Raw genomic sequence first — 15,290 nt, 5'->3', positions numbered from 1 at the left:
TAGCATCTGCGGCGTTGGTGACAACGWAGCTTGTCGGGCTTTCTCGAAGGATACCAATGACGGGACTCACAAAGTGTACTCATGATTACCAAGTCTATACCGCTTATCAAGCTGTGTGAAGAGGAGAGCATTGTAGCCGTCTGTAGCTCAAGACTTCAAGGGGACGCAGCGAACTCACTCTGTTGGATTCGCTACCTTCTTTGCAACAGCGACTCACCTCCAGAGAGATCCAACAGGACGGTGAATCTTCTCACAGAGGCAGCAGATGAGCTGCTGATCTGAGCACACGGACGGAGGGAGCGACAAGCCTTGCTGAGCTTTCAACTAGCACGTGAGAGGGACCGTATTGGGACTTTCGCATGTGTCGTTCCCCATTCWCGACATAATCGATGGACTGATCAGGAGCTTCGCCGTTGTCTAGTCGGGGTGAGCTCGAGGCGCGACATAGTCATTGTAGCGTCTCTTTGCATCGTCAGGGTTTCAAACCGGCAGAGTCCTCTCGAGCATCATGGCGCCTGTGCATTGGCAGCGAACTAATCCTCTCAAACTGTCATGAACGCAGGCCTGTGGTCATCAAGAACAAATTCAGCTACGGGGAGACGCGGTCCTGAGTCCTGACATCGTCTCGCGCAGTGAGATTGTGGAACCCATCTCGGTTGGCTTTCCGAGTATGAGATGTGGAGGAGACCGAATGTGGTGTGAAGTTGGACAAAGCTTTGGAGGGGTTTCAAAACTCCAGTAAGGTATTGCCAATGGAGCGTGAGAGCATTGTAATTGAAGCCTTGAAGTATCCATGTCTATCGACTGTGCAGCCTGATGCTCTTCGCACGGGTATCGATGTGCTGCCTCGAGGTCCGATCCCGAACCACATGTTGGGAGCGAGATGAAAAAATGTTGCTGCCATGGAGACAGAGCACGCTGTGACATCAGACCACAGACCCTCCATGCCCCCCACCATTGGATTTCTGGCAACATACGTCACAGTTGTCGCAGAACAAAATGATATCGAATGAAAGATATCAACATTTCGTGTAATCGATATGCGTGAGCCGTGGCAACGTTGTCACTGCCAGGGTAGATAGATCCAACGAGCAATTAATCCTTTTTCTACGCACTTCCAGCCACATCAAGTGCCTTCGAGATTTCGACACATGGTCCGTGCCCTGGTTTCTTCCAGATGATTCCCTGAGATTCCACGAACATTTCTGAAGAATAAAGACATCAAACGCCGCCGGATCTTTCTCTCTCCCACATCATCAACATCAACCTTCTTCAGTCTCACAACATCATCGAGACCACGAACTCCGCAACTTCAATCACGAGCACTTCCCTTTTTGATACCCCAGTTCATCTTCCTACACATTCGACACAACCTTCGCCATGGCACCAGCGATCGGCATTGACTTGGGCACGACCTACTCGTGCGTGGGAATCTTCCGTGATGACCGCATTGAGATCATTGCCAACGACCAGGGTAACCGCACAACACCCTCATTCGTTGCCTTCACCGACACAGAGCGTCTTATTGGTGACTCCGCAAAGAACCAAGTCGCTATGAACCCTATCAACACCGTCTTCGATGCCAAGCGTCTCATTGGCCGGAAATTCAACGACGCGGAAGTCCAAGCCGACATGAAGCACTTCCCATTCAAGGTCGTTGAGAAGGCTGGCAAGCCTAACGTGCAGGTCGAGTTCAAGGGCGAGGAGAAGACATTTTCACCTGAGGAGATCTCAGCGATGATCCTCACCAAGATGCGCGAGACCGCAGAGGCCTACCTCGGTGGTACCGTCAACAACGCCGTTGTCACCGTCCCCGCATACTTCAACGACTCGCAGAGACAAGCAACCAAGGATGCTGGTCTCATCGCCGGCTTGAACGTTCTCCGTATCATCAACGAGCCTACCGCCGCTGCCATTGCCTACGGTCTCGACAAGAAGACTGAGGGTGAGCGCAACGTGCTCATCTTCGACTTGGGTGGTGGTACCTTCGATGTGTCCCTGCTCACTATTGAGGAGGGTATCTTCGAGGTCAAGTCTACTGCCGGAGACACTCACTTGGGTGGTGAGGACTTTGACAACCGTCTTGTCAACCACTTCGTCAACGAGTTCAAGCGCAAGGTATGTTTCGTATGAACCCTGAATAATCACAACAACGTACTGACTTCTATCACAGCACAAGAAGGACCTGACTGCCAACGCTCGTGCTCTCCGCCGCCTGCGCACCGCCTGTGAGCGCGCGAAGCGTACCCTCTCCTCCTCCGCACAGACCTCCATCGAGATCGACTCACTCTACGAGGGTATCGACTTCTATACCTCCATCACCCGTGCCCGTTTCGAGGAGCTCTGCCAAGACCTCTTCCGCTCCACAATGGAGCCCGTCGAGCGCACTCTCCGCGACGCTAAGATCGACAAGTCTTCCGTTCACGAGATTGTCCTCGTCGGTGGATCTACCCGTATTCCCAAGATCCAGAAGATGGTCTCCGACTTCTTCAACGGCAAGGAGCCTAACCGCTCCATCAACCCCGACGAGGCCGTCGCCTACGGTGCCGCTGTCCAGGCTGCTATCCTCTCCGGTGACACTTCCAGCAAGTCCACCAACGAGATCTTGCTCCTCGACGWCGCGCCGTTGTCTCTCGGCATTGAGACTGCCGGTGGTGTCATGACTCCTCTCATCAAGCGCAACACCACCATCCCAACCAAGAAGTCCGAGACTTTCTCAACCTTCTCCGACAACCAACCTGGTGTTCTCATCCAGGTCTTTGAGGGCGAACGCGCCAGAACCAAGGACAAGTGAGTGGTTACCTTCCTTCTCCCTGTTTTCTTCCCTTTTCCCTCCCCTCTCCCCCTTGGGGCGATGTTCAAGAGGCATGAGTTCCGCACTCGGCGACTCCGTTAACCTTTCCTGTGCGGGATCAATGCGTCTTGAATATCGCCCATCTCCCCCTTGGGGCGATGTTCAAGAGGCATGAGTTCCGCACTCGGCGACTTCGTTAACCTTTCCTGTGCGGGATCAATGCGTCTTGAATATCGCCCACATCGGCAACATCACCCAAATTCATTTTGTTTTTTCGACCTGACACTAACATATTAATAGCAACTTGATGGGCAAATTCGAGCTCACTGGAATTCCACCTGCTCCTCGCGGTGTTCCCCAGATCGAAGTTACCTTCGACTTGGACGCCAATGGCATCATGAACGTCTCTGCTCTCGAGAAGGGCACCGGAAAGACCAACAAGATTGTCATCACCAACGACAAGGGTCGCCTGTCCAAGGAGGAGATCGAGCGCATGCTCGCGGAGGCCGAGAAGTACAAGGAGGAGGATGAAGCCGAGGTTTCCAGAATTGCGGCCAAGAACGCTCTTGAGTCCTACGCCTACTCCCTCAAGAACACTCTCTCCGACTCCAAGGTCGAGGAGAAGCTGGATGCCTCCGACAAGGAGACACTCAAGGCCGAGATCGACAAGACCGTGGCCTGGTTGGACGACAACACCACTGCTACCAAGGATGAGTACGAGAGCACCCAGAAGGAGTTGGAGGGTGTTGCCAACCCCATCATGATGAAGATTTACGGTGCCGAGGGTGGTGCCGGTGGCATGCCTGGCGGTATGCCCGGTGGTGGTATGCCAGGCGGCGCTCCTGGCGCTGGCGGCGATGACGGCCCAACCGTCGAGGAGGTCGACTAAGCATCTTCGCCTTCGCGTACTTTGTCCCTTCTTGATTGATTGCATGGCAGCACGGCGTTTCACAAGGGTTAGAGGAAAGCATGGGATTCACGATGCGACGATCAGATGCAAAAAAGCATCAAGTGTAAATTTAGCGATTGCTGCCTCAAGTGAGGCTTCCTGCAATGAAAACAGTTCAATATAATTGATTTCAACATTTTCTCATGTTCTGTGAATTTGCCTTTAACTGAAGCTTGCTAAGTTGGGAGTCTTTGACCATCTGCTCGCCTTTCAAGATGATTCGTCCAATCGGCTGGTGAAAGTGAAGATTGCCGCTTCTCCATGTGGTGAATGGCCGACAACGCTCACGAACAGGGAGCGGCAAGCTCAAAAAGCAGCAGGCTTGCGGAGAGTCAAATGTGGAGGGTCGATTCCGAAAAATGGATTCTCAACCACTGTTATACAAATGTAATTTTTTTGGCCTGCTATAGGTATTTTTAGCAGAGCTGTCGATATGGGATTTATTTATCGGATATGTTCAATCCTCATATTAGCATCCTCAGTCTATACGATGCCCTAAGACCTCGCTCTCTGCAGGCTCGACAATCTTTAGCCTGTTGGATTCCTTGCCAGTAGCCGAGTGGCTTATTACTCGATGGAGAGAGCATTTTAGACGGTGATTATTCATCGGATATAAAAATCACAAATCCTCATATCGACAACCAAGTCCTCCACAAAATGCCCTAAGACCTCGCTCTCTGCAGGCTCGACGATCTTTAGCCTGCTAGATTCCTTGCTAGTAGCTGAGTAGCTTATCACTCATCGGAGAGAGCATTTCAGAGGGAGATTATTTATTGGATATGTATAATCACAAATCCTCATATCGACATCCTTAGTCTACACAATGCCTAAGGGCCTCGCTCTCTATAGGCTCGACGATTCTAGGCCTGCTAGAACCGTTGCTAGTAGTAGAGTGGCTTATTACTTAATGGAGCGAGCATTTCAGAGGGGATTATTCATCGGATCTGTATAATCCTCATGTCGACATCCTCAGTCATCCACAAAATGTCTTAAGGCCTTGCTCTCTACAGGCTCGACGATAGCTGTCCCGCTAGAATCCTTGACAGTAGCAGAGTGGCTTATCGATCAACGGAGAGAGCCTTTCAGGGCTTTGGTCCTGTTGAAGATCTCTCATAAAGACACCTACAGGTCATTCTTCGAGTCCGCTTTGACAACTTCACATATCATCCGGAACGCCTCGCTAAAAGAACAAGCATCACAACTGCCACAGCTCAATCCCGATCATATCCAATCTGGCCCTTGGGATCGCCGCGCTCTCGCTCCTGATCCAGCTTCCTCTCTTCTTGTCTCCGCCAATGGCTACCCTCCTCATAGTCTTTACTGATCCCAAGCGCTTTGCGCAGCTTCTCGCTCTCATCAATCTTTGCTCTAGCTAGCTCGTGCACCTGATGACTCTTCAATCCCTTCGCATTTGGCCCACTGGTACTCTTTTCTGACAGGAGCTTTTTCCGTAGCGCATCGCATTGATCGTCGATCTCATCTTCGTCCACACTGCATGGAGAAGCCAGTTAGCAAGTTTTCGTGTGTCGTTGTTCAAGGTCCGCGACCGTACCCTTCATCTTCCAGCTTATCACGTAGCTCGAATACCTTCACTTCGACYTCGCGTTTGCGATCGTGTTCGAGGATCTCCTGGTCAGGCTGGCGCTGGCGATGGCGGATCGCGTCGAAGCCATCTTTTGGGTACGGCGCGTTGTTGTCGCGGGGGCGGAGATTTGCTGCGTTCTTTTGGACATAGCCCGATGTTCCGGAGCCACGAGGGGTATTTAACCCTACATTTGACGACATGGTGTGTCCGATGTTGGTCGTGGGAAGGGAGAGAAGCGGGGTGGAGTGTACAGCAGTTTCGCACTAGCGTCAGATGGATGAGTGAGATTGTACTTGTACGTGAAGGAGAATACTCATTTCGTCCTCGCACTGAGTGAAGGCGATGAGATTCTATCCGTACAAAAGTAGAGTGTCATTTTGCTGCTACATCACATGCAGAAAGCGAATTATCTATCATCTATTCCATCCAAATTGCTCAAATTTTGATGCAGGCTGATCAATTGACCCCGCCAATGACGCCAATCAGCACATGAAAGATGCATTCGAGTCAWCGCGACTTTTGCTGTGAGTGAGAATCATCCGCAGCGACAACTTCACACCTTTCCAGGTTTGCTCCCCACCTCCCTCTCATCCCATAACAATCACAATGCCAGTAATCATGGACGACAGCGACGACGAGCGGCGAGTTGGGACACCCTCGACCGCGAAACTCCCCTTCCCGCCYGTCACCAAGTCACACATCATGCACTGCTCCTTCCACTCATGGCACCCCAAATACCGCACCATCACACCCAAGGCCCGGGTCATTCCGCTCTCCCAACCCTTCATCGACTACCTCCGCGCAGACGGCATTATCCTCCCATCCGACGACGATGCACAAGATGCGAACGACAGCGGGTTCTACTCAGACGCGCAAGACGATGACAGCGATGACGAGGACGAGGATGTTGCTGCGAGCTGGCGTGAGGTACATGAATCAATCAGAGCCACAATCGCTGAGCTAGGTGGAAAGGTTTACCCCAAACTCAACTGGTCTGCGCCCAAGGACGCCACTTGGATGAACGCCAATACGATGGAGTGCCGTACGCCCAATGATATTTACCTGCTGCTGAAGAGCTCTGACTTTGTCACCTTTGATCTCGAGCATGCCTTTCAAGATTGTGTAGATTCCCCCGACTCCAGAATTACAACCAACGACATTCCCTTCCACCTCATCCTACGTAAAAGCGTCACGACATACAACCCTTCGGTCGAGTTCCGATGTTTTGTTCGCGAGAGAAAGTTGCTATGTATCTGCCAGCGCGACCTCAACCACTATGAATTTTTGGAGAAGATGGAGGGAAAGCTCAAGAGTATGATCAAAGAGTTCTTCGACGTACGGTTGCGGGATACCTTCGACGATGAGAGTTTCGTCTTCGATGTCTACATCCCCCAGCCCTTCAATCGTGTATGGTTGGTGGATGTAAACCCCTGGGCTCCACGGACAGATCCTCTCCTCTTCAGCTGGATGGAGCTGCTGGACAAAGAAGCACCCCCAGAGCCCGAGGAGCCAGAGGAGATTCCGGAGGGTGCATTCGCGAGAGTCTATATTGGACGACCCGGCATCATGGAGAGCCATACGCCCGCGAGTCCACAGGAGAGCATGAATACGCCTTCAGAATCTGGGAGCGAGGAGGAAGAACTAGACGAAGAGATCTTTCTCCCTGAGCTCAGACTGGTCCGTAAGAATGATCCGGAAGCTTACAACTTCAGCCACACGCAGTACAGTGCTCATAAGCTACCCAAGGACGTGGTAGATGCAAGTCAAAGTGGTGAGGGCTTGCGGGAGTTTGCGAGAGACTGGCAAAACATTCTAGAACAGAGAAAGGCGGCAGAGGAGGCGAATGGCGATAGTGATTGATGACGCCCTGTCGTGAGGAATGAAAGAAGTATTCAAGGTACTCCAGGACCTTCAAATCCCTCATGCAGAAAGTGGCACGATTCCATCCACCAGTCTACATTGATGGAGGCATGCAGCAGACTTCGCCCTGAGATCTCTGAGCGGATCCGCGCAACTGCCGCGCTTCACGGCGAAGGGCGATCAAAGATGGCACGCCTCCGGATGAACGTCCAGATTGACGGATGCACATGGTTCCGAGACTGGTTTCCAATAAGTATTTATGCAACGTGGCTACCTCTTCTCTGCGTCTCGTCTGCAAGTGAATGCGTTATCAAGCATAATTTCAGGGGTAACGAGCGAACTGTCTGATTGTTACACCAATCTCAAGCTTACGAGACTGTGTATATGGTTGTTATAGACCAATACAATCTAGATTTGTCACCTGAACTACTTCACCCGCAGCACATGGCAACGCCATTCTGACATTAGCATGCATACGTAGGAATCGCGCTATGTTAAGGACCCAGTAGGCATAGTCTCAACACTTATCTGATCATGATCGATTACCAGCGGGTTGAAAAACCTCGCACAACCTTCTCACCTGAACGGACTATGCGCCGCCGAGGCGGAAGGCTTCCAGATTGTCAAGTCTTCTGCGATGTATCGAGAAGCCATCCCGCCGACCGCCGTGAATAGGGCAATTTTGTCATTTCATAGCTCAGATGTCTGGATGCGGAGCCGTGTTACTTGATTTCGATGAGAAATTGAGGAACCTTTGATCTTCGACCTCGTTTCTGCTTTATGAGTCTACGCCCAATGAATCTCGTAAGTCGACGAAGTGATCCCGGATCTCGTCAGCGAGCTTGCCCTCGGTCTCCCCAATGATTGTGCATACCAGCGAATAGTTGTTGTACAAGAACCTTTCTCGTTTTCGCGCTTYCGGAATCCCCTTGCTGAGCTTGGTCAAGAACGCGCCGAAATCTCCCCTCAGCCTGCGCAAACTGTTGCTCACCGGCTCATCGTCACCTGCTTCACTACTCAAAGCAAGTAGACCCTGCACAAAATTGGCGAATCGCTGGGTGAGTGGATGAGGTGCAGTAGTCTGCGACGAGGAGGAGGTCAAGCCAAGCGCAGATCCTACCGGTTTTCCGGAAAGCGCAGCGGTAGCCTTGCGAATGGATTCGCAGTGGGCGTCAATAACCTGCTGGAAGCGGGGCCAAAGCAACATGTTGGTGGAGTTGATGTAGTTCTCTGCGACAGGAACCTTTCTCCTCTGGAGTTCAAACGCGAAATGCTGGGTCAAGCGAACGCATGTCAAGATGCCCAATGCGTCAAGACTCTGTTCGATCAGTTGTTTGGTCAAGGCCCGTCCCAACTCGAAAGTTGGCAGAAAGATGTCGTTGAACCTCCTGTTCGTAGTGTGGAAGGGTTGCTTGGAGAAAAACTCGGTCAGAAATGAGTATTCTGCGCATGCGTTGTCCACGAGAGCCAGATTCAATGCTCGGAAAGGCACTTCAAGGTAATGTGTTCCTTTGTCATCTTCCGCAGCAAAAGATGGCAAGGCTACGTTGTTCGAAGTGAGCAGGATGTCCATWCGTCGTCCAATTGAGAATGCATCGTGCGGCGGGCCTACTTTCGCGGTCCGCTTGACATTGCTATCCAATGCCAACACTTCCGTCTGGTCAATGGCATGTATGGCGAGTGATTCGAGCGCGGTTTTGTATCGTGTGAAGTTTGAGAGATAGTACCACCGCATCGTATTGGAATATGCTTGAGAAATCTCCTCCGCAAGTGGAGGCTGCATCTTAGCGAGGAAGGCAAAGACGTCCTTGTAGCGCAAGAAGCTGTTTTGCTGTATGATCTGCGCATTGATGTTGGGAGATCGTAAAGCCTTGATCTGTGCTACAACATAATCGCGTATACGTTCGACTGCCTTGCCGGAAACGTCCTGAATGAATGGCTGAACGTCCTGCGCCGCCTTGATGTCTTTGCCTTCGGCGATTTTGGCGTCGATCGATTTGGATCGTCGCTCGAGTTCTTGCAATGATCTAATCCATTGGTCGTCTACCGCGCCTTCTGTGATTTTGCGCACCACACTTGGAGGTATGCCGAATGCTTCCACTTCCGGACCGAGCACCTTCTCAACCGCTTTCCTATTCTCCAGCTTATTGTTGAGCGTGGTCGATCGATCTTGCAGCGTCTCAATCTCTGAAGAGACAGCTGCCAATTCGGCCTGGAAGCTGGTGAGATACGACTCGACCGATTTGAGAACCTCGTCACAGGCGAGAATGGACTTGTGAAGATCCTCAAATTTGTCCTTGTCCTTCTCAAAATCATTGATCGCGGCACGTTCCTTGACAGCAATATCGTCGCCGACAGAGTTCTGCTCAGGGCGGCCATTGGCAAAGGCCTCCAAACTCAGCCCGCGGAAGTCGATGTTGTCCGCTAGTGCCGCATAGTCCAGCCCATGTAGTTGACCGTCTCGCGCATTCTCGTCGACCCGCTGGAGCGGTCCTATGATGTCCTGCAAAACGTCGAGCGGATCCGCAACATCGGTAGCAGAGTCAGCCAGCTGCTCTCTCAGATTTGAGCCATTGGGCACCCTTGCCGTCGCAGGCAAGCTTTCGGTCGATGCGGCCAGCGAGGCGACCGAGAGGGAGGAGCTGCGCGGCTGAATGCCTGGCCGGCGGAGCTGTGCAGGAGCGGGGCCCGGAGGACGGCGAGGTGCCGGCGAGAAGGATCGATTGGGAGTCGCTGCCGGCGTCGACTCCCGCGAGTGTGCTGAGAAGCGTTCAAGCCACATGTCCTCTCACTGCTCAGAGTCGAAGTCGAGGCCAAACCAACCCGGTAGTGGGCGAGTGTAGCTCGGCGCTCGGCCAATCAAACCCATCACAAGAAAGCCGCATTTCGCTTTCTTCTCCTCCACTTCCACTCCTCTAAAATCCTCGACACTACTCTTCCGCCATCACCACATTCCCTTCGGACCATCCACCCGCAACCCCCACCCCCCMCAGCTTCATTCATCATGGCCGAAGCCAACAACGACGCCCAGGTATGTGGCCATGTCCCGAGCCAGTCTCACCACCGCCGCGCACACCCCGCTCTACCCCTCCTCTCTTCACACAGTCTCGAAATTGCGCCCCAGAAGCTAACGTAGCCGTCTTTACAGCATGAGATGTCCTTCGACAGCGCCGATGCCGGTGCTTCGCTCACCTTTCCTATGCAGTGCTCCGCATTGAGGAAGAACGGCTTCGTGGTGATTAAGGGCCGCCCATGCAAGATCGTCGACATGTCCACCTCCAAGACCGGCAAGCACGGTCACGCCAAGGTCCACTTGGTCGCTACCGACATCTTCAACAGCAAGAAGTACGAAGAGCTCTGCCCATCTACCCACAACATGGATGTCCCCAACGTCTCGCGTCGCGAGTTCCAGCTTGTAAGAACATATTTGCATGAATTCGTCGCGTCGCATTTTGGCTGACTCACTTTGCGCAGCTCGAGATCACCGACGACGGTTTCCTTTCCCTCCTAACCGACAGTGGTGACCTGAAGGAGGACGTCAAGGTTCCAGAAGGCGAGCTTGGTGGCAGAATTAATAAGATGTTCAAAGTGGACGAGAAGGACACCAGTAAGCGACAGATCTGGATATTCTGCCTCACGACCGCGTTATCAACTGACACTCGACTAGACGTCATCATTCTTACCGCCATGGGCGAGGAGTCCTGCATCGATGTGAAGGAGGCTCCCAAGGGCGCTTGAGCGCGCATGATATGTCTCCAGCGCGAGCACCTTGCTCCAGAATTGGGGACTTTACTTATGGATATAACGAATGCGGCATGATGGGTGATTTAGAGCGAGAACTCTCGCCATGGGAATAGCCGCGTGTTGCTAGCCGCTTGCCCTGGCGCCTCATTGGCATCTATGAGAAGACCGGTGGAGAGAGCTCGTTGCGGCAAAAAAGTCCACCGTTTTGATCTGCCCTGTTTTATTTTCCTCATCACTCTGTGAAACGTAGGTACTCTGTGTGGATTCCATCTCTGAGCAGTGCGCGAAATGCGCGTAATCCCAACTTACCGATTCCGTCCGGCGTATGACGGCCTTGGAAAGATTCAACCGGGCTGCTATGACTACATGTAGTAGACTAGAATATTTCGAACTTTGGTGTGATTTTAACTTCAACACGTGAAGACGCTGCTTTCTGCAACGCGCACCTCACCTCAACAACATTCATGGTCCCGACTCCTGTCAACATATGCATCCTCTCAAGATGCGAGCGTGTTGCTTCGAAAACATGATTAAGCAAGACGCCTCGCGCAAGCCTCCATTCTTTGCCGCAAAATCTCAAGTCTCCACGTCTCACTTCCTGGATCATGTCGTCAAGACGGCATAAGCGACTGCAGTGTTCCCACGATGGCTGTGGTTCCCGGCGCATCACCACTGGCGATGATGGCTTCCGATACTGCGATCAAGGACATCAACAATCAGAGGTTCGTCGCAGGACGCGCGTTGATCGAACAAAATTCTAATGGTGATATCAGCTTGGCACAGTCGTCGCCGAGGACACCGGTGAACTCCCCAATCACGGCAAAACTTCCCGTAGAAGGGATCTGGACGCAAGTTCCTTCACAAGCAGGGGCAAGCAATCTTCTTCCGCTGCAAGGTATGCGCAAGAACTGACACAAAACAGCTTCTGGATTCAGCGGCACCAGAGCATTCGAGCACTACCTTCTGTGCATGCAGGTCGTCATGCGAAAGCAGCTACAGTGGCTGATCGATGTTCAGCGCTTGCCTACAGAGCTCGAGGTAAGGATCCACCCATTCCCCTTTCGCCAATTCTGATGTATCGACAGACCGTGGTGAGGGACCTGTGGGCTTTGCGATTGCAGAAAGTTCAAGGCCGTGCCACCTACGACTCGGAAACCGACACGGAAGCTCAGCGCTCGGAAATGTTCAGTTCTCAATCCGAAGGCGAATCGGGTACAGATGCTGCGACACTCAATTCCCAGCGCAGCAGACAGGCAAGCCGCAGAAAGTCTCGCGGTCCCAGTCTTCTCGATCTGGTATGCTTGGAGTACATCGGCGCCATGCTCCTAAAGATCCCTCTCACCGTTTCGGATCTTCACAATTGGATCAGTCATGGGGAACTCTTATACTACCGAGCCGCGAAAGAAGTGTCGTTATCAATGAGGATACACCTACCTGGCTACCTGCAAGAACAATTCGAGCCGCAATCGATCATCGCACCTGATGCTATCCACCGGAATGTCTCAAATCTACTCCTATCGATGCAGACAGACATGGGAATGACGCCACCTCCACTCAATCACTCCCTAGTGCTCTATCGATGGATACAAGAGCTTTCTCTGCCTCTGGAGGTATATGTGGGCACCCAACGTCTCGCGACTTTGCTAGACCTTGATTACTGCTATAGCCTGGACGCCAAAGCTGGGACAAACCAGAGTCTCCGATATCCGGAGGTTCGGCTAATGGCTGTGGTCATCATAACTACGAAATTGCTCTTCCCTTTTGACGACTCCAGACGATATCCCAAAGCACCCAATGACATGGCCATGCTGAAGATGGACTGGACATCATGGGCTGACATGCAAAAGGTGGAGGCCCTACTTGCCGACGAGCAGCCCGTCAAGAAAGGACTTAGTTATGAAAATGCCTTTAGTATGACGGAAGCTGATAGCATTGCTCTCAGCGACGACTCTTTGGATCAATATCTGGACTGGTGTGAGAACAACATAGCCTCTGAAGACATTCGAGATCGTGGGAAAGCTGCAAAGGAAGCTGAATATCGGCGAGCGTTGTTCGAGTGGTTTCCGTCCACTGCCCGGCCGGGAGCATCTCGACCAAGGAGCGCAATCCTTGATGCGGTCCCATCTGTGCAACAGAGAGCTGTCCACTCTCAAGAAAATCTTCGTTTGGGGCGAATTGTACAAGAAGATGGTAGCGACGACATTCCCCGGGTGGGTATGAGCCATGCTCAGTACAGAACCAGAGATGAGCTACATGGCACCAGCAAACTATTCTATCAGAGAGCTTCTCGAGTTGCTGGCTACTCCGTTCACGGCATGGTGCGAGCCGCGTTTCTGTTGGAAAGGCAAATGCTGCAGCATGAAAAGCTCCAGCGCAAGTCACGAAAAACGTAGCAACGCCACCACTATCGACCCCCGGCCAATACCCAGCCTGCGAGCGACGAGCGTGGACCCTGCGCCGTGGATGGAGAGATCTCCAGGTCTCAGTCGACCCACGATCTCTCTGCGAATTCTTTCAAACCGYCACTTCAGCGTCCAGCCACCGCTAATTCGCTTCCGTTGTGACTTCCAACGGGATGTACCACTTCGTTCCTGGGCGCTTCCATCGGRGCCTGGATGCCAGAACGACAGATCGATAAAACTAGCGAACGGTTCGAAGAATTCCCGCCACTCCATTATCGAGCAATCTCGCGCTGCACAAAGTCACGTCGCATGGTGCAACTTCCAGTGGGTTGCATTGACGCCAGCACTTTTTGACAGCGAGCACTGTCCTTTCACACCACAATTTGGGTAGCGGTAGATCGCTTGCCATCCCGAAGTTGTCGCGTCTAAAAGCCGCGATTTGCCTGGGGTGCAACGTGGTTTGCACGGGCAAGGCTGGTCATGTCCTGGGCACGTCAATAATGTCCACGGCCCCTGAGCGACAGCTCCCGTGCACATTGGCTGGAACTTCCGCTCCGTAGAGGACAAGCAAGCATGCCRAATGAGATGACTGCACCCGAACGTGTTAACCCTGCCGTATAAACAAGGTAGCAGCCGGCCAACCAAGCTAGTCAATTTGTTATATGTAAGCCGTTGGCCCCTTGAATATGCACAGCTGCGTGCAAAAACAGGTGCAAAGGTTGCTTGTGCGCGAACTGCTGCACACTCAAAGCAGGGTGTGGCGCGTCATGCACCGTAAATCGTTTTCGAACGAATCCCGCTCGCCATATGCGATGGTGTTGGGAGGAGATCGAAGCCGGGGTCTGCGGTACTGATCCCCGCTATTTTCCCGCTATTTTAAGCTTGCCCTTGGTAAATTCGCAACGGAAACCTCACCGCGCGCCAAGTTCACGAACAACCACTGAACAACCCTCCCGCACGCAGGGCGCCGAACGCGCCTTGCGGAGGGCTTGGAGGTGTTTGATCATTAGTTCACCTGATGAGGCAGAACCCGCAGGGTGTCGGACGATTCCGAGGCGATCTCGCGCGTGCGCCGCAAGGGATGTGAGGGATGGCCGAATTGTGTATCCGCCCCATCGCAGAGGCGGTCGGAGGCTCTTCTTTGTGCAGCTCGCAACGCGCCACCCGCGAATGACCGACGGCTGGCCATTCTAAACCGGACAAACCAGGAGCGGTCCAGGACAATGTCCCTGTGGCTCTTCCAGCGGGCAGCATTGTTCACATCACAGTATCGATAACCTTTTTAAGCTTCGACATGGCAAGGTTGTTGGTGCCGGTGATTATCCTCCAACGATGTCCATTTTCAGACGATGGTCTGCTTTGCTGCTCTGGGGTGTTCGCACGATGCAATCTGGCGTGCCGTGGACGGCACTGGCTGGCGTCATTGAGCCACTCGCTGGCCAAACTGCCCATTTGGCTCTTCGTTGATCGACTGATCCTCTCTGTGGCCAGCCTTCTCTTCTCAATCCGTGTTCTACACAGGCCCCGTTGGGTACCGATCGTCTCGTCGCCTTTCGTCGTCAARCTGGGCTATTGGATATACACTACGATCCGCACCCGGCAATTATCAGAGTCTAATCTGACGAAGTAGCTGCGACCCTCTCGCCGAACGTACGCTTGAAAACTTGGGATCCGCTCACTTTCAGACATTCCGAAACGCAGACCTCTATTTGRCTCAGCCCTCCAACCCTGCGGTCGTCCACCCCGGACCTGCTTCGTGGACTTGGTTGCTATCCGCGCCCACCTCGCGAATAGACAGACGACAGATACCTGCCGAGCCTCCTTGACACAAGACGCAAACCGGCGCATTCTGTGGCCAGGAAACCGCGTTACCGGTGACTGGTAAACGGCTTGTGGAACCTCACCAACAGATTAACATATTCGGTGCACTGGCAGCCTGCACGTCTACTTGGAAGG

At 52.8% G+C, this 15,290-nt stretch overlaps 6 protein-coding genes; 4 read left to right on the top strand and 2 right to left on the bottom strand.

Moving 5' to 3' along the window:
* Nucleotides 1-1,380: 1,380 nt before the first annotated feature.
* On the top strand, nt 1,381-3,683 carry RCC_05693 (Heat shock 70 kDa protein; the record flags this gene model as incomplete). XM_023770959.1 has 3 exons in its annotated part: nt 1,381-2,118; nt 2,174-2,790; nt 3,095-3,683. 3 exons carry the CDS (start codon nt 1,381-1,383, stop codon nt 3,681-3,683), a joined length of 1,944 nt encoding a protein of 647 aa, XP_023626727.1.
* Nucleotides 3,684-4,954: 1,271 nt separating this feature from the next.
* RCC_05692 (related to CWC21 Component of a complex containing Cef1p, putatively involved in pre-mRNA splicing) lies at nt 4,955-5,528 on the bottom strand (the record flags this gene model as incomplete). XM_023770958.1 has 2 exons in its annotated part: nt 4,955-5,234; nt 5,296-5,528. 2 exons carry the CDS (start codon nt 5,526-5,528, stop codon nt 4,955-4,957), a joined length of 513 nt encoding a protein of 170 aa, XP_023626726.1.
* A 406-nt stretch (nt 5,529-5,934) lies between these two features.
* RCC_05691 (related to Cell division cycle protein 123) lies at nt 5,935-7,188 on the top strand (the record flags this gene model as incomplete). Its single annotated transcript, XM_023770957.1, has 1 exon — nt 5,935-7,188. One exon carries the CDS (start codon nt 5,935-5,937, stop codon nt 7,186-7,188), a length of 1,254 nt encoding a protein of 417 aa, XP_023626725.1.
* A 778-nt stretch (nt 7,189-7,966) lies between these two features.
* On the bottom strand, nt 7,967-9,970 carry RCC_05690 (related to SAC2 protein; the record flags this gene model as incomplete). Its single annotated transcript, XM_023770956.1, has 1 exon — nt 7,967-9,970. The coding sequence occupies one exon, from the start codon at nt 9,968-9,970 to the stop codon at nt 7,967-7,969; it is 2,004 nt and encodes a 667-aa protein (XP_023626724.1).
* Nucleotides 9,971-10,192: 222 nt separating this feature from the next.
* On the top strand, nt 10,193-10,926 carry RCC_05689 (probable HYP2-translation initiation factor eIF5A.1; the record flags this gene model as incomplete). XM_023770955.1 has 4 exons in its annotated part: nt 10,193-10,219; nt 10,337-10,603; nt 10,663-10,795; nt 10,856-10,926. 4 exons carry the CDS (start codon nt 10,193-10,195, stop codon nt 10,924-10,926), a joined length of 498 nt encoding a protein of 165 aa, XP_023626723.1.
* A 611-nt stretch (nt 10,927-11,537) lies between these two features.
* Nucleotides 11,538-13,325, top strand: RCC_05688 (uncharacterized protein; the record flags this gene model as incomplete). XM_023770954.1 has 4 exons in its annotated part: nt 11,538-11,654; nt 11,706-11,802; nt 11,855-11,970; nt 12,018-13,325. The coding sequence occupies 4 exons, from the start codon at nt 11,538-11,540 to the stop codon at nt 13,323-13,325; spliced, it is 1,638 nt and encodes a 545-aa protein (XP_023626722.1).
* Between the last annotated feature and the right edge of the window lie 1,965 nt (nt 13,326-15,290).

Source organism: Ramularia collo-cygni, assembly GCF_900074925.1.
Source record: "Ramularia collo-cygni strain URUG2 genome assembly, contig: RCC_scaffold08, whole genome shotgun sequence".
In the NCBI taxonomy this organism is placed as follows: Eukaryota; Fungi; Ascomycota; class Dothideomycetes; order Mycosphaerellales; family Mycosphaerellaceae; genus Ramularia; species Ramularia collo-cygni.
The sequence above is the reverse complement of the archived record's forward strand: the minus strand, read 5'-3'. Positions and strand labels throughout refer to the sequence as shown.